The sequence below is a fragment of the Atheta coriaria genome, unplaced genomic scaffold (genome assembly GCF_025399875.1).
Source record: "Atheta coriaria isolate IRGN ID8LTWV9N9 unplaced genomic scaffold, Caltech_Dcor_3.1 hic_scaffold_6_pilon, whole genome shotgun sequence".
NCBI classification, from domain to species: Eukaryota; Metazoa; Arthropoda; class Insecta; order Coleoptera; family Staphylinidae; genus Dalotia; species Dalotia coriaria.
The window spans coordinates 7,595,593-7,621,299 of record NW_027045448.1 but is presented as its reverse complement, the minus strand read 5'-3'; the positions used below and the strand labels follow the sequence as shown (position 1 = coordinate 7,621,299).

At 39.2% G+C, this 25,707-nt stretch overlaps 1 protein-coding gene and 1 long non-coding RNA gene across 2 annotated transcripts in view; one reads left to right on the top strand and one right to left on the bottom strand.

Annotated features, from left to right (window-relative positions):
* The window catches only part of LOC135794266 (uncharacterized), a 29,394-nt gene extending 3,958 nt beyond the window's left edge, over positions 1-25,436 (top strand). The window contains exons 3-4 of the long non-coding RNA XR_010548850.1: positions 3,283-3,323; positions 25,279-25,436. This is a non-coding gene — a long non-coding RNA (uncharacterized lncRNA). The remainder of the gene's footprint in view (positions 1-3,282; positions 3,324-25,278) is intronic.
* On the bottom strand, positions 13,169-14,562 carry LOC135794263 (protein disulfide-isomerase A6-like). Its single transcript, XM_065305471.1, has 2 exons — positions 14,444-14,562; positions 13,169-14,390 (listed from the first exon to the last, which is right to left on the bottom strand). Exon 2 carries the CDS (start codon positions 14,209-14,211, stop codon positions 13,222-13,224), a length of 990 nt encoding a protein of 329 aa, XP_065161543.1. The 5' UTR covers positions 14,212-14,390; positions 14,444-14,562; the 3' UTR covers positions 13,169-13,221.
* Positions 25,437-25,707: the final 271 nt, after the last annotated feature.

Sequence of the window (25,707 nt, the reverse complement as noted above, 5' to 3'; positions counted from 1 at the left end):
GCATACTTTTTTTGCCTTAATGGGTAATAAATGTTGGATTCATTTTTAAATGATATAAAACAGATTTGTATAATGTTATAAAAATAATTCGCATGTTTCAATTTTATTGAAACTTTGAAGACAAATAATTTTCTTGACTTTTACCTCTATAAAATGAAATACCTGTGTATTTTATTTTATTTCATCGTGGAATTGTGTACATCTATTTTGTTGTTTGATTCTATGCAATGTTGTCGTTTTTATCAATTGTTTTTGTTCGTTCGCACGCAGATAAGTTCTGTATGAATGTGTGTATGTGTGTGTGATATCTGCTTGTGTTATTTTGATGCGTGTAGAATATCTTTACCGAGACCAGTTTAGACTTGAATACTGTAGGTGCAGTATAAACGTATAGATAGCGCGAAAGGCTACGAAATCGTAATAATATTCTAACTAAATAGAAACATTGTGTTTGCTTGCCTTATTCTTTATTTTAATCGGAATATTAGCGAAGTGAATTTATTTGAAATATCCAGTTCTCCATTATACTTTTGATATAAAAATTAGAGTGTTAAAAAACATAAACAATACATAATTATATAAAAGCAGCGATATTCCAGTTGAAATTTATGCGGACATGGTAAGTCTTCATTTATGTAGAAACTATAAGACTTGGTGCCAATATCACGCTCGCAAACTTTAAGCAAAGTATAATTTAATGCCAATAACGCGCGTACGAGAGTAATGCGCACGCGAAATTTATAGTGCATTTGCATATTAATTCAATATTATGTAGCGCCCCGATACCGCGTCCGCCCGGCGAACACCTCGCGCGCTTAATGGCGTAATTCACTCGATGCTATATCATTAACGTATACATGCGCTCGGCGCGAAATTGTGCTGATATTGAATTATGACTATGCGACGGTTTGCATCTTCACGGGTGAATCTTCTCCAACCAAGCGCGTTGTGCGCTAACTAAGATGTAAGAAACGATGCACATAATCGCGCTTGTTTTTATTAAAATTTCAAAAATACAGTGTTGGATTTTATAAATCAATATTTTAAAAATATTTTTAAAATTAATATTATAATACAATTGATTAGGTGTGTTATATTACTGTTCACGGTTTATTTTTGATTAGTTTATTTGAAACCGTGACTTTAATGTAACCCTGTAAAATAATAACTTTATGCGTGTAATATCGTGCATGAGCTTTCCAGCTGAGAAGCTCGTGCTAGTGAACAAGTGAACGAGTGAACGACTGAACGAAGAACACGAAATATTGGCGCGTTTCACAGTTTGGCGCCCGTAAACTAAGCGAAACGTAATCCGGGATGCCAGCAGGATTTTCTTTGTCGTCCTGGCTGGCACCGCCGGCTTGGTCTCATGAATATGTGGTGCGATGTGTAATGTATAATGTCGGGGCGTCGTTCGCGGAGGTGATGTAAGGAGTTGCAGCGTTATAAGCATATTAAGTCGGAATAAAATTACCTTTATGCCCTCGGCGTCTCGTAAAAGCGCTTTAAATTATTATTAGCATAACACATAATGCTCGCACTCGTAGCCTACGCGCGCATTGCGCGTTGGTATTTGTAAACATTTTAATATTCTGCACACTTCCTTCGCGGAACTAGTATTACTTATGCTTTACGTTCAAATTGTTAATATGTGTATGGGCAGGGCCGATGAGAGGGATGATATTCGCCATCCAAAAAAAAAAAAAGGGACAAAAAAAGAAAAATTGCCCATTTAGTCACGTTTTTTGTCTTTTTATCCCACGAAATTAAATTATTTTAAATTCTTATCTAATGCTGAATTTTCCAATCTTTCATAACTTTCAATTCGTTGGTAGCTATCGCTTTTAGTTTAAGAGATATGCACTATTGTCGTTTATTGACTCGAATATGTTAAGAACGTTGATTTGTATATTGTATATTGTATATTTAGTTTAATTGCAATTAATCGCAATTGTATAGTTGAGTCTTTTTCGGTTTATCGTAACAGGGTGCCGATAAAAGTGACTCGTGTTCAAGGCACCGTATGAGGGTAGCGGTAGAAGTGACTCGTGTTCAGGGCACCGCACAAGGGCAGCGGTAGAAGTGACTCGTGTTCAGGGCACCATACGTGAATGATTGTATAGCTGACTCCCATTTGTCCATTTTTTCTTATGAATTAAAATTTCCTCTATTATATATGCATTTTAATTAGCTTATCTCATAGAAAATTTTCCGTAGATTAAGAATTTGAAATCTGTTCGCATATATCTCTTTTAGTTTACGGGATATTCGCAATTGAAATAAATCATCAAAAAATGAAAAATTGCAATTTTTAGCACTTTCAGTCTCGTTTTTATACTATTTACTCCATGAAATTAAATTATTTTAATTTTCAATCTGATAGAGAATTTTCCAATCTTTCATAATCTACAATTTTCTGGTTACTATCTCTCTTAGTTTAGGAGATACTCACCTACGAAAATCGACAGTTGATTATATAATATTTACGTATTGAAGGATGAATAATTCATATATTCTTCAATATTCAATAAACACTTGTAAATTTGAATATTATGCCTTGTCTAGGTTTGACTTATTGCATTTGTGTACAAAACTGCTATTCAGTTAGATTGGGTGGTGCTTGCACAATTTCGTGTACGTGTGTCACACGAACGCTTCTATTTAAGTGCGTGACCACTCACTGCCTCATAAACAATTCTGCACTGACACACATGCGCACCATATTGTTTGAAACACTTTGTTATTTTGTGAGGTACTATAAAGTGTCCTCAGATGGCGCAACGATGTATATTTACCTCGAAATATTCCAGCGAGTGAATTTTGTTTTGTTCAATCGGTGCGATAACGACGAGCGCACATTCCATACTTTCGGCTTGTGTTATTCGTTGTTGCAAGTTCGGTACAACGTGTTATATTTTCTAAATCGCCGGTGATAATTAGTGTTTGATAAACGAGTTTGATCTTTTATCAGCTATTTATCGCGTGTGTAATCTTTGTAATTCTAAATTTTACGCGTTTAATTTATTCACGTGTTTTTCGAAGTCCGTTGCCGTCGGGCGACGGCCTGCGATATTTTCTGAACGCTAATAATTAATTGACTTGTGAAAAACATATTTGTCATCAACAGAGGAGCATGGATCATTGTGCTACCAGTTAAATATTGTCAGTTCTATGATTATTATGCGAAAAACAAGTTCAAAGTTTGTGTTCCGACGGAACTCAAATTTATTTCAACATCGCACGAAATGCTGTAACTAATGTTTTGTTTCGCATTTATTTTAGGATTTGCCAACTTGTCGTCGATTTACGATCTTCTATAACCGGTAAGTAAAATAATTTTATCATTTTTAAAAAATGTTTGCCGTGTACGTAGATTTCAGTTTAGTTTTACGTTTTATTGTTGTTCAGCAATGTAGTTTGATGACAAGAAACAATGCGTGTGCGAATTAAATATCACTGTAATATTTGATGTCAAATTTGACAATCGGGCAGCATAAGACATCAGAATTACATTAATTGAATTTTATTTTTTATTAATATTTATACTTAATCAAAATTCCGAGACCATGGATCATTCATAGATGGCAATAGCATGAACTAAAAATCATAAAATTAACTTGTTTTGTTTATTTCTATATTTATCAGCAAACGTGGGCATTCGACATGAGAATTGTGTTTGTTTTGAACACGATTTACACTTTCTTATCGCATTCTTTTGTGTCGTCGTTGCCATCCCCTCACGCCGCACGTTGCCGCATCGTATGTAGTTTAATTTTGATCGCATGTATCGTGCTAAATGCTATTCGCACACGAGGTCGCGGGCAGTCGTCGCGTGCCATCGACGCGCCGGCTTTGCGCACATCTTACTTTCTTCTCATGAATTGTCGGGTTGTTGCTTGCTCAGCTATGGCATGCACTATACATGGATTGTAAGGATTTCTCGCGACTCGGATGGAAAAAATTGAAACTTTTTAGCACTTTTAGTCACGTTTTTTTAATCTTTTACTCTTGCTTTTAGTTTGAGAGATATTAATAATCATCGTCGAAAAAAAGTATCAAGCACCCCCCCTTGGCAATTTTTTCTTAAGAATTAAAATTTCATCTCTGAGAATGTTCTAATCTTTCATAATCGGCAATTCCTTGGTTGCTATCACTTTTTAGTTTACGAGATATTAAATTTCCGATTTCCGTTTTAACTACCCTATCTTATAGAGAATAGTCTGTAGATTAAGACGCTGCGATCAGATCTTATTTATCTCTTTTAGTTTACGAGATATTCGCGATTGAATAAAATGGGCAAAAATTGAAAAATGTCACTTTTTAGCACTTTTAGTCACGTTTTTTTATCTTTTACTATTGGAAATATAATTATATTATATTTTTATCTGATAGAGAATGTTCCAATCTTTCATAATCGGCAATTCCTTGGTTGCTATAACTTTTAGTTTAGGAGATATTAATTATCAAAAATCGTCGAAAAAAAGTATCAAGCACCCCCCCTTGGCAATTTTTTCTTAAGAATTAAAATTTCATCTCTGAGATTTCCGTTTTAACTACCCTATCTTATAGAGAATAGTCTGTAGATTAAGACGCTGCGATCAGATCTTATTTATCTCTTTTAGTTTACGAGATATTCGCGATTGAATAAAATGGGCAAAAATTGAAAAATGTCACTTTTTAGCACTTTTAGTCACGTTTTTTCGATTGAATAAAATGGGCAAAAATTATCTTTTACTATTGGAAATATAATTATATTATATTTTTATCTGATAGAGAATGTTCCAATCTTTCATAATCGGCAATTCCTTGGTTGCTATAACTTTTAGTTTAGGAGATATTAATTATCAAAAATCGTCGAAAAAAAGTATCAAGCACCCCCCCTTGGCAATTTTTTCTTAAGAATTAAAATTTCATCTCTGAGATTTCCGTTTTAACTACCCTATCTTATAGAGAATAGTCTGTAGATTAAGACGCTGCGATCAGATCTTATTTATCTCTTTTAGTTTACGAGATATTCGCGATTGAATAAAATGGGCAAAAATTGAAAAATGTCACTTTTTAGCACTTTTAGTCACGTTTTTTGATCTGTTACTATTGAAAATATTATTATTTTATATTTTTATCTGATAGAGAATGTTCTAATCTTTCATAATCGGCAATTCCTTGGTTGCTATCACTTTTAGTTTAGGAGATATTAATTATCAAAAATCGTCGAAAAAAAGTATCAAGCACCCCCCCTTGGCAATTTTTTCTTAAGAATTAAAATTTCATCTCTGAGATTTCCGTTTTAACTACCCTATCTTATAGAGAATAGTCTGTAGATTAAGACGCTGCGATCAGATCTTATTTATCTCTTTTAGTTTACGAGATATTCGCGATTGAATAAAATGGGCAAAAATTGAAAAATGTCACTTTTTAGCACTTTTAGTCACGTTTTTATATCTTTTACTATTGGAAATATAATTATATTATATTTTTATCTGATAGAGAATGTTCCAATCTTTCATAATCAGCAATTCCTTGGTTGCTATCTTGCTCTTTTAGTTTCAATGATATTAATTATTATCTTTGGGCTCTTGCTGACCCTGGGTATGGGTAGGAAGAATTATTTATTCTGCTACTACATAGTTATTAAAAATTGTAAAAATCAAGCCTAAAAGAAATAAAATTGCCTTATATTTCCACATTTTTTGTCTTTGCTTCAGCGTGTGTTTCGTGTGCATTACACGTTTTTCATTATCGCCCCTAAATGAACATGTAGCCCATGAACACGGTGCATACGTGGACGTGAAAAACGAGTAAAAGAATGTACCTAACTTCCCGAAACGTGGCCGCTTGCTCACGGGCAAAAAGCGTATGAAAACCGGATTAAAACATTTCAATTTGCCGCTCGCTCGGAGAAGCCCGCTGGCCGCGCCACTCCTAAATTTGAATTTAAAACTAATTAACTTGTGCGAAGCGCGCGCGCTCGTTCGTTTTTCCGGCCTTTTAAATCGGAAATGAAAGCCAAACGGGCGTACTAAGCGCTTCGCGGAAACAATTGGATTGTTATTAAAACCGAAACACACACCCTAGCTCGACTCGCCCTTGTAGCAAACAATAAACGCAATATACTTCTAATTTAATATCGTGGATAAATCATTCGCGCCGAATTTATGTTTTAATGGGTTTGTTAGCACACTTTACGATTGCATCAATTTTTGTTTATAATTTAGTTCCATTATTGCCATGTGATAAGATTAATGGTTTCGTATTAGTGATGAAAGTTTGTTTGAAAAGTTTTCGATCTAAAGTGTGAACGTGTGGAAATTCTGAACGACGTTAGGGCATTAAGAAGCTTATTAACAATGCATTGAGGAAACTTTTCGATATGTGCCCGCGTTGCGTCCCTTTTGATTGAAAATCTGGGTCACGGCTCACGCCAACTCATCGTTTCCCCATCACCGACCGAAAAAAACTTTTATTCACTTTTTTTTCTGCTTCTTGTACAGCTGAGATTTGTTCGTTCTGAACTTGTTTTTGGCAAAAATCTGACGAAAATGTTATTGCAAAGGATTCACTCGAGACTCGGGCACAATAAAATTAAACACCGTGAAAACAAAGTGTGCGGATCCGGCCTCACGAAGTAAAAAAGTCCGCTCCAACTGCCATTACACCCTTTTCCTTCGCTATTACTTTAACTTTTATTTCATTCCGTTTCTCAACTCGCGCGCGCTTCGTTGCTCATGTCTTATTTTCGTCCGTCCGTCTGCGCTGCGGACGAGATGAGAAGGCAAAACTTTTTAATCAATCCGGAAGCCTCGACTGGCAACCCGCGCTCTTTTCACAGCTGCATCCATGGTGCGGTACGACCATTTGTTACGCCCAAGAAAAATTACTTTCTACGAATCATTTGTTCGCGGGCTTATCAGTATAACATTCGCGAATTGCTTTCTTTGCCAGCGAACGAACTCTTTTGCAAATTATTCCAGTAAAAAAGGATATCTTCTTTATCTTATGGGCAAAGAATGATGACAATGGCAGCAGTCATGACAATCCTAACCCAAATCTAAAATGTTTGCATCGTTGGCACTTTTTGCTGGATTTAATGAGAAAATCAAATAGAAATAAATCAGTTTGCATGTTGTGTTGGACGTTATGAGGGTATGACAAAGGCGTTGTTGATAAATACGCTCGCTGGCGATACACATCACGCTGATACGTTGCGTCAACAAACCGCCCAAGGTTGGGCGTGCATTGTGGGTCCTTTGTAAACAATTGCTTGTAGCGTGAAAACCCGCAGAATGCTTGACCCACGTGAAGTGAAAACTTTGTGGTCTGAACAAAAAGTCGACATGGCATATCTTTGCTGCTACCTTAGAAAATCGTTCTCGTTGTTGGTGTTAACGTTGTTACGTGATTGGTTGGATGGCTTGTTCGCTCGCAATCCCAGTACGCAGACAGTTGTTGAATTATTCGAGCGGTGATAAAACCTTGTAAATGCTTGTTCCGTCTAGGTTTTTGCCACTGCCGCTGGAAAAAGAAACACATCGGGGGCGTCCGGCCGTGTTGTTAAGCGCCAGCTTACTTCCGCCCAAGCACTCACCCGGTGCTTACCACACCGCGGGTACGGGGCGAGAAAGCAATTAATTTTTTTTAATTGCCGCAATTTTAACTGAAATGACGCAACTGTACGAATGTAATTTCGCCTTTTGTTGTGTACAATTTTGCTTATAAAGTCGTTTAAAATACTTAAAAATACATTTACTGACTGTACGCATCGCGTAATAACAAAAATATGTGTTTCGTAAGTGAATAAATTCCATTGCAGGCGCCATCTTGGGCGTGCGTTGACAATGGGGCCAGATTTGTTCGTTTTGCGCCGATTTCCGATTCGTTATCTCAGCAACCATTCGTTAAATGCGTTTAATTGCGATATTCAACTGGGCGCGAGTGCGGATGGCGTTCTCATTACGCTTTAATCTTGACTTTAAACAGTTGAAACCGCGCGCGCTGTCCGCTGCCCAAACGAGCGATTGTGGTCTCACGCTCGCAATAAATCACGCGCGCCGGCAACGACAGGACATTTGTTAAAGTATTTGTTTTATCGTGCGACGCTGCGCTTCGCGTTCGGTTTCGGTCCTTTCGGCGTTAAGATAAATTACGTTTGCGGGCCGTGCGGAGAAGCGTCCGATGCGATTTCGCATTTCGCGTGCGTCGTTTTTGCATGTCGAGCTAAATTTGAATTAGCTATGTTTGCTGCGGTTTGTGTGTGCGTCGCGACGTCGGACGGCGAAACGAAAACGCGTGAAATACCGCCGACAGACAGCTATTTGGCACAACAACCCAGTAGAATTATTTCGTCCACATCACTCACTTTCTGATTTTTAACACAATTTTTTTGTTACATTATTTTAAACGATTTTTTCAAACTGTTTAGAAAGCTATCAAAAAACAATCTTTGCGCTTTCCTTGCGTCTTAATGTCAAAATTATGCCATTAGCCATTAGGACGTTGCCCGTACGTACCATTGCAATTAACTAATCTGATTCTATTACACGGGATTAACATTTACGTCCAACTATTCCAGTTGCACTTTTGCCATAATAGCTTTATTTCCTTATTTCCGCACGAAACTATTCTCCAATTATTCCATGTCGCATTGAAGGAATCCGCTCGCGAACAAAGAAGCCAAACTAAGAACTAAGAAGTCGTCAGCAGTCGCCTGCGTGTTCGTGCACATACACATGCAATAATAACAGTGGGTAATACTAAACTGATGTAAGATGAAACATTCAAAAAGCTCGTTAAGACGTTAGGAGCAATACGTTCCGCCGATAAAGAGCGATCTTGATATGCGAATCGAGGTAATATGTAAAAATGATTTTGTTTCGTGCGGGGCTGATTTCTGGTCGGCGCGCAGTAATCGGGCACACAGCGTCTTTGCGTCTTTAATGTCGCGTGCTTTGTGCTTTCGACGTGCCGCGCGCCGATTCGCTACGTTCGTTATGTCCGTTTCGGCGTACTCAGCGCCGGTATAAATCAGGAATAATCTCGCATTTATCTCGCCGACGGTTGTAAGTAGCTCGCTTGAACAGCGCGCAACAACGCATAACAACGGGCACAACGGCTTCAGGCCCGACGACGACAATGCGCATAATAGCGAAATTCTTTTGGTCATTTCTTTTTATTTTCTCGTTTTGCTACCAACTTATTTTGCTTACGTTTCTGCTCGGAAAGAGTTGTTCTGGTAGGTATTACAGTGATTTGGGGCAAATGCGTAAATGGCTGCTGTTTATTTTCTTACAAACATGCAACAAAATTTAATCCACTGCCTGAGCAGTAAAAATACTATTTCACTCCCAGTAAATTAAGGTAAAAAGCACCCCTAAGCATTTTGTAGTTTTTCAAATCCTCGTTAATAGACATAATGCACATCAGAACCTCGTCATTCAACACACCTCTATCTTTGTCGATGAGTTGCCACATCTGATGCGTGTGACTCACGAAACAACGTTCCGATCATTAAAAGTAATTAGGAGAAGAAAATGTCGCTAGCAACTAGCAACTCACGAAACCACCGCCAACCCGCAATGCAAGTCCTGAGTGGTGTGTGGCGACTGTGGCGAACCACATAATAAAAGTACTAGGGGACCGTCTCTGCGACGCGTCGCAAAAGAAAAGTTTGCCGCCCTCTCCCGCGGGAGTAGATAATTGAAATGTGAGCTTACTGCATGCTCGTATGGCAACGCCCGGAATAAATCCACTTCATCGTTCATTCGAACCTATCCCTAACTACAAACCAACTCCTAAGTCAGTCACTCGGCTACAGAACTTTTTTTCCTCTTCATGCATTTTCAGTTTTTTCAGTTGGGGTGGCAGGGGTGTGACTGCAAATGCAATGAAGCTGCACTATTAATTCTGGCCATCGGGGCGTAAACTTCAAATTGATTTCGTATAGGAGTAGTTTTATCCGACAAAATAAATGCTGAGCTGAACTTTTATTTATATTTTATAACATGCTGTGTATGGTAGTAGTATTAGTACTGGTAGTAGTAGCAAACTATCAAATTCGCATTTGATGTGCTTTCCGGCGGATTATTTCCAAGTTTGGCGCTCGCCGCAACGAGAGTTTGAGGGCCTGCGGATCGAAGCACACGTCAGGTTGTGCGCTTTACGAGAAGTTATTGAAAACCGCGGTTCTGCTTGGTTGCGTCGCGCTCGTGCGCGTTAAGATCTTAGCGCTCGTTCGTTTAGGAAGCAAGCGCACCGAACACACGCTTCCCGTTCCCCAGCGATAGTGGTTAGTTTACAACGTTTTGCTTCGGCACGGGTTTGATCTACGACAGGTACGCGTGAATCATGCATAATATCTTACGATGTAAAGTCGCAAAACATACACATACAAGTTTCAAACTTTGCCGAGTTTGCTTTATATTTCCTCAGGTTCTAAGCTCGCCCCGAGACTATGTAAAGTGCTGCATGGATTTTGATATCTAAACAAAATGCACTTAGTAAAAATTTAATTAAGTTATAGTCTACATTTTCAAGTGATTAACTTCTATATTACTATTATAGAAATATTTGTTTTTAGATAATTATTACTTTATTAACTAGCTTTGAGTGTTTATTACAGTGATTTTCGCTTAGTTTGCATAAAACAAATATTGTTTCCGAAATTGAGTTACAGTCGAACTAGGACCTCTTCTCGTTCTTGGTATTCGGCGCCTATTGCCAACCGGCTCCAAGAGGTTTCAGTTTACAGTCGCGCCGAGTCAAAAGTTCGTCTGCGAGTTAACTTATGCGCGCCCTTCTTCATCATTCTAATTAATTTCACGAGGGAACGCGAGGGGAGCAAGAGAGTTACGTTCAAGGGCTGTGAGGGTTGGGGAATTCAGCGAAACTCTAAGATTCTTGTTTCAAGTACGCCCTGACTGCTGACGCCTTGTTACAGAGGAGAACAGTGGTGCAAAAAATGCAGCGCAAGAGAAGTGAAAAAGAACGCATAATTAAAGTCGCAATTAATTTGAATAACTATGCATTTTGATTCCCCGTCGGTCGCTGATTTATAATTCTGTGGGTGTTACTTTTTATGCTTGCTGCATTTGCATTTGCAATTGTGAGATTTTAATTTAATGAACGATGATTGAGGAATTTATTTTTATCAAACATTTATCTTCGCGCCGTCGAACCGAGAGAGATTTTGTTTCATGCTGAAATAAACAAGTTTCCGATAAATACGTCAATTATTTACTTGCTTATCACTGTTATTTTATCCTGCACTGCAGTAAAACTTTAGTTGTTTTTTACTTTTAGTAATTTTTACTCGGTTTGATTTTGTTTTTATGTTATTCGTACATGTTGGTCAACACGGTGAGTAATTTAGATAGAGGCTGACCGTAAAAATAAATATGTTAATTTTAATTAAGTGATAACGTAATGGTAGCGTAATGAAAATAAATCAATGTTGATTAAACAGCATGAGAAGTCGATGCCGAAGCCGCAACGGCTTCTCTTCTTCTACGTGACGAGTTGAAACGAGTCGAACGAGGCCTTCATAAATTGATACTCATCAATTAGGGCAACGCGAGCGGTTGATAAAAATTAATGAGTACGAAATTGATTTTCCATTAGAAATTCTCGTACAAACGATCATAAATCAAATGTTTTTGCAGTACAATTAGCATTTTAATACAAAAAAATCCGCCGTAGGCAAAATGCGATTTTCTCACAGCCGTAGAGTTTGTTTAATGCGTTTTGCGCATTGCGTGGTCTTGTTAGCAGCCTTTGCGGTTAGTTTTTGTCGATATTCTTGAAGTGTGGCTCTAATGAAATAAAAGTCAATCAGGTAAAAGAAAACCTGACGTCCGCGAGACGCCGCGCGCCTCTGAGAGCTGAAAGACCCGCAGACGAGTTTTTCGCGCGGTTCTCTTGTTAATTCTCTTGTGCTTTCCCTTTTCAGTAGGGAACCAGTCCGACTATGGCGCAAACGTAAATAAACTACGTGTTTCTATTATAGATTCCGTCCGCTTACCGCACATAAAAAATACGTGATTGTTACGCATTGTCGATGACCAAATGGAATCGAAAACGCGCGCAAAAAAGGCCAGGAAACTCACGGCGGAGAGAAAAAATAAACAACAACTGCATTATTCATTACACCCTTCATTATTCTTTAACACTTTCATTTATGGTAGTGACGCGCACGTGAAATTACAAAAAGAATTTCCTGCATTTCCATTAACGTTCAAAAATTGTAAAAATTAACTAAAACGTGCCATTTCTATGATAGTCATTTTGACCGAATTGCACACAGCGGACGGAGATATAATAATAAAACAAATACTAAAAAAAAAAACAGCATAATAACAAACAAACGCGGACGTAATTCTTGTGCACTTGGTGCTGGGCTAATACAATTTTCACAAACGCCAACAACCGACCACAATTCGCATGCAAAACGCTCCGAAACGAGCGCATGAAATATAAATGGAAATTAAGGCAAGGTAATTAGCGCTTGCCGAGTTGCCGAGCCACATGTATCAACGTGTACGCGCGCGTGTGCACACAGGTATGTCTCTCAGCGCGATATACTCGCCGTATCCAGTTTCGGTGTGTGTGCGCGATACGGTTCAAGACATTCATATTTTTTTAACCCTCGGAACGCGCCATCACGTTCTCCTGCGTATCGCTTTTTTCAGCGTGCGCGCACCCAGGCACTTGCGATTTTTTAACTTTTATTGGTGCGCAAAGTGCTTTCGTGCGTTTAAGGAGTTTAAGGTGGTGCAAGGGCCGCTGTATTAATCAACGGCTCGTCATTCCGCGGACGTGCGTTATATGGGTGTTGATGCAGTTGTGCAGTTTATGTGTCTTTTAATTACCATGCTCTTGCAACTCTCTATGCACGTGTAGTGTGTGTGTCCAAATATGGACGTTGACGAATGGTGCCCCCACTTGACCACCGAGAACCAGTCCACATGCTTGTCTGTTTCGTCCATCCCCGATGAGAGCAATTTGTTGGCACGTTGGCATGCTGGTTGAGTCCGCTCATCTGCAAGTCTGCAAGTCAGTGCGGCTGAATTCGGGCAATTCATTTAGGAATTTTCGCGCAATTGTTGCATTGAGCAAATATTTTTACACGGCAAATTAAGCAATTTGCATTGTTTGCATATTAAAATAACTTGACAGCTTGTATAAAATCACCGCACAACTTCTTTATTTAATTATCAACAAGTACATTTTTTAGAGTTCATCTCGTTTAGCATCAGTGTTGATTACTTTTACCTCTGGAATCTTTTTAGATGTAACATGATAAGTAAACCCGGCGTCATCTTTGATAGCTTCTACGATGTCATTTAAAACCTTAGCATTCAATTCTTCCACTAATGATATTTTCATGTACATAGCAGCATGGACGTTGAGCACTGCGACCGTTCCATAAACTCCAGATTGCTTTGAAACGCTGAAAACACTTTCAATGTCAGGTTGTTCATAATAGTAGGTCCAGAACCAGCCCCATGCACGTCTACCATGTTTGCTGCACTCTTCTGACAGCACCGCCAAACTATTTCCTTGATATTCTACTGCATTGGGTAGGAAAACAAAAATGCAAAATTTCTTCTTCAGGCAAGGTTCCACAGAGTGTATATCTACAATGCGTTGTGGTCTGATCCTGGTAGACATAATCTTATCATCCAGGTATTTAGTCAGATGTTCAAGGGAAAGGTCTTCAGTAATGTTTTCGGCGTTCTTTTCTTCTTTGTTACCTTTCGGATAAAATTTAACCAGCGGGTACTCGCCATCATCAATTGATAAGGCATTATATAACGGGTTGTTCACACTACCAAATTGTATCCTCTCATGGAACATACTTACAAGTTCCTCCCAAATCTTAGCTATGCGTGGTGTTCGTGGGTGATCTCTTTTATAGAAAACAACTAACCATGGTATTTTTGATGCCATCATGTTTAAATCTAAGTCAGCAGTACCCATTTCCATATTGTTTTTGTTGTGGATGAAACGATACACGCTGCGTTCTTCAAATACGCGCACCAATTGCTTAGAGGTCTCCTCGTGAAGATCATCAACGACCAGTAAAGTGATTTTAGATTCAGGCATGTGTTTGTAGTATCCGTAGAAAACATACGTTGGTGTTTGGGTGATTTTCATCACCAATTGAATCAGAGGGTGTTTTTCTATATTTATTGCGGCTGATCTAACATATCCGCTCATTGATTTGGCAGCAATGGAGTAATTCGAAACGTAGTCCTCTGAAGTTGGGTCGTTGGTGTGGTAAAACTGAACGATCCAAAGTCCTTCGGTCTGATCGCGCACCAGTTCGTACAGGTCATTAGGATGAAGTTCGTCAACGTAGGGTGTGTCGCCGTAGAGGGATGCTTCATTCCCACAGACTAAAAAAATTAATATTATGACAAATGTTTTCATAGCAAATGACATTTTTAACTAAATACTAGGCTCGTTTCATTTATATAAACAAGGTTGTTGTTTATTTATTGTTTTCCAATGGTAACTCAATTTGAGTTGTGTAAAACAGTTTTATTTCCTGTATTTTATTCTATTTTTGTAAATGACAATTAACTCACAAAACAGTTTTGCGAGTCAATTAGTTCCCTAAATTTCATAAATCGAAGTTTCGTGTTGTCGGTTCAAGTCCGAGTATGAAATAAAATTTGTCATGATTGCCTTTTTTGCTTTGTATTGTTTGATGGCAAAAAAACGCCACCTTTCGACGCCCAGTCAGTTCGGGAATAAATGTGTTTGTTCTATGCCAATTTTATTTTTACATTCGCGCATAAACTTTTGACATTTTTTACGATTTGTGGGGATTACCGGAAGGAGCGTTCGCACCCAGCGCCGCAAAAACGGAACGACCCAATCAAAACTTTATGGACGCAAATGGGAAATGACGTATGTACACAAAGAGCACATTTTTTACTGCGACGCCAACATACAACAATAATCGCTATATTTCTATAGTCATCACAATTTGGCAAAAAACACGTACACATTTTTTATGTTGTTTTACTTCAAAATGTTTTTTATCGATAATATGACTTTCTAATTGTCTTAAACGAGCTTAATGCATTACTCCCCCATCACGAGGCAATTAATCTACCAACGATCGGCTTCAGATTGCGGGGCGATTCACCAGCTTCAAGAGAGAAAAAAATCTCTTCTCGCCCTAATATGGCTATGCAGCTCGTCAACGTCATCCCATTTGGCTTGCAGATTTATTCGATTAATTTCCTCGCGTTCGTCCGCAATCCGCACACTTGCGTCCACATCGAAGCTCCAAGACTGCAAAAGGAACTTCCAAATTACGTTAAAAAGTTTTTCTCGTTTCGCCTCGTGTGGCTTCTTCTTTATTAGCGGCGCGTTTAATTTTCGGCTTCACTTCTCTACCTGTGGCGGCACAATGCCCTCGGATTTACATGTAAATCATAAATAATTATAGGCTTCGCTACGATTTATTAATTTTTATGATTATTAATATTACACCTAACAACGCGACGAATATAAGGTTAATTCTAGGTTGAAATTATTAATATCGAGCGACGAACAGAAGCGATCCGAGATTGAGATCGAAATGAATGCGTTTACATTAACGCCGCGCGTTATTAACGCTGCGACGGCGCGGTAATAACGTGGAATCATGCGTGAAATGACTTGATTGACAATATCAATCAAGATTCGGCGTGCGGCGGTGCCCATACTCAATTTATCTCTCGCCGGGATTGACGTCCGATGCGCAACTTGCATTGTGCACTCGCGGCTTCTTCACCGCAGCCTCTCCCCATCTTGGTTGGTCTTAATAACATGGATTAAGGTGTGTAATTTAAGCGGCTATCTTAAAGTTGGTAGCTGCTTCTTTATATTTTCTCTCCCTACCTTTTTTTGCATTCTTTTTGTGTTCGCAGTACTTTCTAGCAGGCACTTTACATTAATTCAATTCGAAATTATATTGCGTTTCGGTTTCCTAAAAAACGAAGCAAACTAGCAAACTTTCCGGCAACTTAATAAAAACTTTTAATAAATGCGAGCCGAAACGAAACAAAATAAAACTCGTGCACGCGTTATGCATAACGAAGCCCGCTGGGTTGCTTTGAAAAATGAAACACTGCGGATGCACGCTGCGATTTGCGGCAGCCGCAGGAACGCGAAGAATGCGAAAAGCGCAGAAAAAGTTTACGCGAAGGAAATTTCGAAGATGCTTAAAAGCGTTTCGCCCGCAGTTTTAGCTGTAATATTAATAACGTTCGCATACACCCCGGAAAGCGAGAGATTTCTTTAAAAATGCAGCTTTTGTTTTCGTGCTAAGGCGACGAACATACCGAAAAAAATCCATTTATAATTCAGCATGAAGCGGGGCATTAATAAAATCGGTGCGGAAATCGTCGGTTTATGTCATCGGTTTGTTGGTGGCTTCTTGTTCACGGGGTATTATTAATGAAGTCATTGCGTTTGGCTTAAAAGTTTACATTATTTCGCCTTTAGGGCAGATGTTAGATTGCAGCGGAATTAATTTCTCGTCTATTTGTTCGCTGTCCCGTCCAAATCGGGAGGTCAGGACGGGCGGCATGTTTGTGTGGCCGCCGACTTTGTTTGCTCGCCCGTAACGGCCCGTCTGGCAGTGCGTGGGCTTCCGTTCCGTGCGCGGCGGTAAATATTAACCGGAATTGAGTTGTCCGGATGAACAAAACGGAAAATTAATGCCGAAACAAGAACGAGTGCAAACACAACACAACATAAAAAAAACCTAACGCAATCGTCGACGTATCTGTCAATGGCAGCTTTCAAAATGGCCGCCGCAAAATTTACACCGCAATGTTTATAACACGGTTGGATGTTAAAAACATTCCGTAATATGTAGTTTGCGTTGAGTTTACCGCCGAAAGCCTGAATTAAACCGTAATGCAAGGAGCTAATTCGCCACAGCCACATTTATTAAGTTTAACTTCATGTGTACCTTGCTACGACTTGCTACGACTTCAAGAAGAAATAGTTATAAGCGACGCGCTTGCAATTTCAACCGACAGTTTTGCGCTGGTTGCCTGCCTCCTGTGCGTCGAATAGCGTAAAGTTTAAATTTGACAGCGAAAATCACCAGTTTCCGCGCTGGGAAAGTTCGTGCAACTTCTTGGGAATATATGCATATTTAACGATTTAGCGCCGCGCTCATTTCCTATTATCACATTTAATAAACCCCGCCGGTTTCACATTCTCGTCGACACATTAGCAGACAATGATTAATTATCTTATGTAGGCGTGAAATTTTCAGTTTAATGTGTTTAATATTCACAGAGAGGATAAAAAAAGGCACGAAGTGGCTGGCTTAGTTGGCAAAGTTGATGAAGAAGATGTGACTTTTAGTCACAGCGAAAACTTGCGGTTGCTGAGATGAGCGGCTTATTAAATTATGTCGCGGGCGATATTAATTAGCGAATTAAAATGTAGAAGTTACACCGTTAATTAAAAACGCGGCACTGCGCGCGCGTGCTAATAAATTAGTCGTGGCGCGCTCTTTTCTGGATGTGGGAGTTGAATTGTTGAAAGTTGAAATTTGTCTTTTCGCCTTCGCAATCTCGGTCCAACTTACAACTCCAACATCTTTAATACAACCGCTTGAAAAAACTCTTTGAATGTGAACTATATAAACTTGAATTTGTAATAAAATTGACGTTCATTTATGGTGGCGCAAGGTGAACTTGGTCATCACGATAGTCTCTTGCTCCTTTTTCAGTAAATTTGTATCGAAATACTAGTACGTTCAGCGTTTATATCTTTATACTCGCGGGTCTCGGTCGTTGGCGATTGTAATACACCTACACCATATAAATTATTAGACGTTTTGCGCTGACCATTGCTTTATGTGGTCGTAAATTAACGGCCGGCGTTTTATTTGCGCCGCTCAGTGCACCGCATGCTCGCGTCATTGTCTTGGATTTTACTACTGATATTTATATGCCGCAAATATTTACAGGGCCGAACTCTATTCCTTTTGACACACGATCTATAAATCCGTTATTAATAGGTTAAACCATCGGTGTGGCATTTGCAGTGTTTATTACGTGGGGTTTAAACCTTTTTATGCATTCGACGACGTCCACAACGACCGCACCTTTGCTACGTGTACCCGAATATCCTTATAGAGCTTGAGTTGACTCGCTTCCGCTCTGGGTGCTCATGTGCTCAAAGTTGTCAATAAAGCACATATTGTGCTGCTGCAGCTGGTGTAAACTATCAAGCGCTAGCGATTCCTTCCTCAAGCCCGCCGCCGAAAACCCGTAGAAAGCGCTCGAGCAGCTCAAGATGAATGTTGCTGATAAAAGTAATAGGGCTCGCACCTGGTTGCAGTCTCGACGACCGGACCGTGCGTATAAATTCTGCAGCGAGCGTGCAACAAAACGCTCCGATACCGATATCGATATTGATCCTGAGATATGAGGGCTGCTCAGTCTGTGGCTGCAGGGGTTGTAGAACACTTAGTGTACCGACGCACCGAAATCGAGCGATCGAAAATTGATTAAAAATATCAATAACTATCATCCGGTCGGTCGTTCGGGTTCGTGCCAACTCGAACACACACATGCGCGCACGTTGAACATAATAGAATATCGTAGTGTAGATTTATTTGTATTGATATAGGCCGTTGCGTTGCCGCCATGAGCGAGACTACTGGCGATATGAAGCAATTTCGCTTATCAGATGTTGTCGATTTATGTTGGCCGACCCTGAGGGGCTTCGCTTATTAAACAGATTGCGTACTAGTTCTACTAATATATATACTTACTGTAATCAATTTGTCTAACACTATTACATGAAGTATTCCGTTTTTTCTCTTTATATTGAAAAGCTGCTCACTTTCTAGATTAAAATTACAATAACTTTTGATATGGCCCACACACGTAAAATTATTTCAGGTTGCACACCAGAAAATCAAACTAGCAAGAATCTTATTTTGATAGAAAATTGACGCTTAAAGCCGGATGGAAAAGAAAATGATTCAATTAGTCGACGGAAATAACTGCAGGTCTTTTGTTTTCTATTTCAACATTTTTCCATCGTTTCGACGTACAGTGCAATTAATTGATCTTACGTTTTGTTACGCTTTCCTTCGATGACAGCAATTTTTCCGCGAGAGATGATTATTTCCACGTAGCAAGAACGCTGGTATTCTTGCTTCAGCGTTCATTATTGTTCAGCGAATTCCAATTTTACGTCAATTCAGGTTGCCGAAGTAATTATGGATTAATCAGGTAACTGCTTGAGATTTTCCGTCTTTTATTTTTTCTTTTTTTACCTCTCGTTTCGTTTTTTGTCGTGAGTATTGAAAAATTAAAAACTAGAATAACAAAATCGTCGATTTCTTCTATTTTCGATTATTATTGTTTAAAATTAGTCAGTATTAAAACAGTTCCAGAATTTTATCACATTCTATCTGAGTACACTGACAAAAAGGGCAAAAAGGGTGAAATAGTTTGTATAGATTTAACAAAACTCCTGCAATGTATCAGGGATGAATGCAGGAAGGGAGTTGCCGTGATGAATGCTCCTGACGTATCTTCAGCCGTCAATATAATCACCGTGACACGAAGTCCTGCGCTTGGCGTTGGCTTTGTCGAGCGTGCGATTGTTACCCAGCTCGTGCCCGACGAGACGGCTGCGGGCCGGGCGGCTTATCATTAGCATTCATCGGAGCCAGCTCCCTATTAATTAATCGGCTAATTTACATGTGATTTTACATTTTGCTAATTACGTTCTGTCATTGCCTGACGCATCCGTCAGTGCATGCATGTGGGAATAACCTTACTGCGACTTTCATTGAATCTAATCAAACAACAGGATTTTGTAAACTCAGAAAAAAATATTTAACATGTAAAAATGTTATGTTTATGCAACAAAATTTACAAATTTCTCTGGTTTTTCCGCTGCTAAGCGGTCGAACGCTGGAAAACATTTTACGCTCGAATAAAAATAAAATGCTAATGAGTGCGGAACGAGGGCAAAATTTGCGAGTAAATTGTAAAATTCGTAAAAGTAGCGAAACGTACGCGATGATAATTTTAAAATAACGCTCGCCAGCCGCACACAACATGGACGGCTCGTTTGAATAACTCCACTACGCGAATCGGGGCGACGCAAATTCGCCGGCTAACTAGCGCTCGCAACGCGATGCGAGAACTAATTAAAATTTCTTCTCGCGTCGTTCGCCCGGCAAACGCGCTGTGCATTCGCACAAAATACCAAGCCGACAAAAAATCAAATTACGTGTTGCGTGCACTACTTAAGCGTATTTTAGGCTCGCATAATGTGAATTTTTATCTTCTCCGATTACACATGCACTTTTCAGTCCACTGAATATTTTGATTTGCTCTTGCCGCTTCTGCATAAATACAAGAGTCGTGCGTCAAAAATATTATGTCTTTGATCTTGGCGTTTTTAATTAAAAACCGATGTATGCAAAAACTTACTTTATATTTGCATTGAATTATACGGTTGCATTTTAATTACGTGTTTTAATATTTGTCAACATCATACATGTTACATGCACGTAGAATATAAGTAAACAGAATTGAATAGAAAATCATTAAAAATAAAAAGTTTACATCGCGTATCTCGAAGCAAACTCTCGATAATTGCATTGATCTTATTAAGCGTATCTGCTGGTTTGCTTGTTGTTTCGATACGATCCCCGAGAACTCGTTACGGCAAACAAGAAAACGTTTAATGCACACTCGTAAAAAACAATTGGAAAAACGTACGGGTCGCGAGCGTGCTCCACAAAACGACGCGAAATGAGAAAAATACATTCGGGCGCGTTTTATACCAGGAGAAACGCGAATGCGGACCGTATTTGGGACGTATTTATATATTTCGCAGAATGGCCGGAATACGTATTGCTCTCATTCTTGTGCGCTTTAAAAAAATCGCTTTTTGCGATAAGCATAATAAAACTTGCCTGTGAGCGCAAAAAGTCGCGAGCACTTTTCGAAGCAACATTTGCAAATCGTTTGCACACTGGATTCAATTTAATGCGTTATTATATTGAGAACGGTAACGCTCCAACGACTAAACATTGAGCAAGAGTAAGCAAGAGCTGAACATGTAGTGATGGGCGAAATGAAGAGACTATAAAAATTGCGAGCGAATGAAATGAAATTGAACTGCATGGAAAGCTGGAATCGATCGAGCTTCGTTGGTGCTCGAGGTGAAACTCCATTTTGCATAATAAATATGGAGATGTACTCGTTTGTTTCTATAAAAGGCAACACGGAAAAAATAATAATTGTCTACCATTGTTATTTTTACATTCACCAGCGCTCGGGATTTTAATTAACAAATTGAAAACAAACCAACCAACGTAATACGTAACGAGGCTCACAAATTGGAAACTACTCCTTTCAGCTGTCAATAACAAAATAGTAATGCAAAAAATTAATAACTCTCTCTTCCTACCATTTAAATCAGCAGATACTTTGGACACTGCTATTTCTATTTTAGAGGCTGTGACAATTTTTACCTCTCTATAAACGTAGTGAATGTGGACGTGAATGTCATGCCCTGTTATGCTATGCAATTTATAAATTGTCTCTCTCAGTGGGCATAATGGCGTTGAATTTATATGTACGCATTTCGTACTTTCACGTCGTCATCTGGCTGCACAACTATATAAGCGAGTGTCAATTGACTGTATTTGCAATTTGTTTACGACGCCGGTACACCCGAGGGGAATGCCTACTATTGTTGATTGCTATTTATTCGCGCATTGTTACAGAACGTGTAATTTGTACAATGTGTACCTGCGAACACGTTTAAATTGTGATTTAAATACAGAGTCGTATGTTTGGTTTCAAATTAGCATCATTGCGTCTATAGCATTACGGTGTTGACAATGCCTAGACATGCGCACCCACCCACATGTGAATATAATTTATAGCTTCAAGACAGCCTGTGCTTGTAATGTTAGCGTATTTTGTTATTACATGTTCCTGATTTAAGGTTATGTTGATTAGCTCCTAAATATAGGAAATCATGAGTGTTTGTATGATTGTTTCAAGAAACAATCAATTTACGATGAAATTTATCGACGCGATGAAATCTCAAACAATTTTCGAGTCTTTCTTGCGTTTTTCAAAGCTTTTCTCTAGTGTGGTAAGAGCAGGTAGGGCCCGTGCGGGAAGCCAAATTGAATAAACACGCCGGATTTGTGTATTCAGGCAGCGTTCTTCGCATACTCTTTCGTCGTCCTTGCCGCTGGCGGCTTTGGGGTACATAAATATTCCACCTCCATGATTTCCCCTAAGGTGGAGACGTGGGACGCGCGTGTGCCGCTCAGGTTGGGTCCGCGCGCGAGAGGAACGACTCCTCGCGGATATCTAGTTTTTCACGCGACGCGATGGAATATCAAATGCGTCGCGTAGCCCATATGAAAATATTAGCTCATAAATTCACCAACGTATTGCGCGCGTAAAAACGGCGAGTGTAAATACACCGGAGAGAAGGCACGGAAGGACCAAGGAGCGAAATAAATTTGAACATTCAACTTTGTCGAGGCAAATATTTGCGCGTTATGTTTATTTTCATGAGAAGGCACCTTAATAAAAATCAAACACGAAAAAAAAATGCGGAATAAAAAATAAAATTGAGGTGGATAATAACTTGATGCGGCCGAAGTGAGTTTCCATTTCGCAAACATGTTGCATATTTCGGGGTAAATGGTTTTGCCATTGCAAATATTTTCTGCGTGGGATTGAACACAACGCATTCGTTAAATCGAGTAATTAAATTTGATTTCTAAGTGATTTACGAGTTTTAATCACAAGTTATAATTTCGATTTAATTGGACAGACAATTATAACAAACGATCCTCGCGCAGCTCGCGTTCGTTTATTCCGGCCCTTCGCAACCCGATGTGTAACATGGCGTCGGCTGTTATTCATTCGCTCTCGTCATTGCGTTCGCGCCGAATGCAACGTATCTCATGCGCAGAAATATGATGTCACCTTTAATTGGATCGATCGCATAAATTTTGCTGAATATGACTTGCATTCACGTTGTAATAGATCCGCAATTAATTCTGCTACGATTGTCTGTTTCACACACAAAAAACTGGTTTTTAAAGCAATCAAACCGACAAAAAACGTGTGATCCTGACACGCCATCTTGAATTAGTGTAACAAGATGGCGACACACATGATTTCAGTTGCATCGAATTGAATTTTCAGAAGTTCTGACTTGCGCCGGCAATGATGAAGCTACCGCCAACGAATGCGAAAGTGGATGCAATGTTAGCTGTCAGACAATGTCAGGCTACCAGCCCGTACTCGACACGGCGCTCGCGTTTCCAATTTGTCCAATCATTCGTGTCGTTTCGTTGTCTATCTGCATACGTGTGAGTACCTGTATGTGTGTGCGCGTGTGCTGCAAATACATATAGTTAGTAAATTGGTAAATTGGAGGTGGCTCACAGTTCTGCTCGCTGCACACGCTCCAAATTGATTTCAACGAATAATTATGCAAATCGCACGTAACTGCACATAAAATCGAAAAGGTTTTCATTGCAGCGCCAGCACTCGTATGGAGCCGGCGATTGTTATTGCATACTTTATTGCCGCCGCATGTGCATTTTCTCTGCGATTCGTTCGGGCGTTTCGATGTTTTATTGCAAAAACAATGTATGCTGGTTCAATTTAGTTATGTATCTAATTTATTTGCACGCGCTCATAAATTCTGCATGTGTTCTATGCACTTAGAAACGTGTTACTCAACGAACATCGAATTAATTTCGGTTTTTAAATAGTACAAAGTGTTTCAGGAAGTATTCGACCGAAATGAATTCATAGTTACATGTAGTTGGTTGTAATGAATATGTATGAGTAACATAAAATGGCACTAATGCGTTTTTAATGATTTTAATGGTCTCTAATTAAAATATATGCTAATTGTGTCATTGCATTTCGAGAAATTAATTTGAATGATTTGCCGATTAAGTAGGTAATACGATATTTTAGTTTCGACTTACATTACTATTAGTGAAGGGTGCTTGGTTTGGTTTTGTGAGCACTAGTTGTAAAAACAAAACCACTCGGTGGCAATGTTGATGTACACGACTGGTTTTTCTTTATAAGGGGTGCATAGGGTCATTATTTAATTGCGGTTGCCCACCCTCACAGCCACGCCGAATTCGTCTGTCGCATATAAATTCAATTCGGCGGACCGCTGAATAATGCATGCCGAACGATCCGCAACGCACACTGCACGCGCCGCTGCATGGTGGCGACGACGAGAAATGTGTACCCACCGCCGCATCGGCAATGTTTGCACTGTGTTTCGTCGCGTTGCGAAGTGGTCGAAGCCGTCGAAACCCTTCGCATGCATTAAATGCGATGCTGGTGTGACAAGTCGATACCAATGCGATGCGGTTCGATTTGTGCGCACCGGGCACGGAATTTCACCGCTGGGAGTTCGGATCTATTTTAAATGACGGCAAACATGCTTCTTAATATTGCAGGCTCGTTCGTCTCCGGCTAGTCCTTGTTCTTGGCGACGGTGGGGTACAGGCGAGTGCGTCGTCTTGAATTTTCCGAGCTGATAGTACTGTCGGGACACAGCTTGTATTTGCTCTGCCATCGAGTGAAAGTTTTACACATTTTCGACAATCGATAACACTAAAACATTGATGAGTGTTTTGCTTCTGTTTCAAACTTTAGAATGATTTCCTTACACATTTTTTCTTAATGTTTCTTTACGGTTAATTTGTACAAATGTCACGATTTGCGTTTATTTCTTAATGTCTCCCAATAATATTTCAAGAATGTTATTATAGTGTATGTAATAGGTTTTAAAACAACGAGTTAGATTATTAAATTTAGCGCAACGCGCGTTTTTGACCTTGTTGAATTGATCATGTTTTCTGCTTGTGCATATCGGTGTTTGTGTATAAACACGAGCCTCGCTGCAGTGGTGCAGTAGACGTGAACAATGTGGTCGGTCGCATCGTGCGTAGCGTTCCTCGCGACACACCGCGTATCTTGAGATTTTAATTCGGCACATTGCTATATAATCGATAGACAATCCCTCGTATTTAGTAGTAACAGGTATTGGTTGTGTAGTGTTAATGACTCGGATTATATTTTTGGGAAAAGCTTCCAGTTATGAGCTGAGGTAAGTGAGGCAATTCGATTAACCTCTGAAATGCAGCGAATAATTGTAACTATCACCATGATATTGATAGCATCGTGTAAACTGTTTTCACTCATGTTTTCTGTTTTGTTTCAGTACCTGCCTTCTATGTGCGGCACGTTATACACTGGTAAGGTTATAATCGAATTAATGTTTTTATAAAAATTTGCGCTGATATCAATTCAATTATTGCAGTTATAAAATAATCATATGTTTATTAAAACGGAACAATTAAATTAACTAACGCGTTTAAACTTGTTTGGCAGTAGGTAATAGTAAAGACCTTTTAGCTAAAAATTCTAGCAACATAACGTAAACATCTCATTGTTTTTACACCGACGAGCGGTGCACTAACACATGCAAACCGGTTTTTGTTTTATCTATCTCATTTTCTCTTTATTTCATGTCAGAATATTATTTAATTTATATATTTCTTGTGTTATCTTTGTAGATTTCTAGAATTCGCTTTAAAATGTTTATGTTTTACCTTTGCAATATGTGCAATATTTAGTTTTTCCTTCCTGA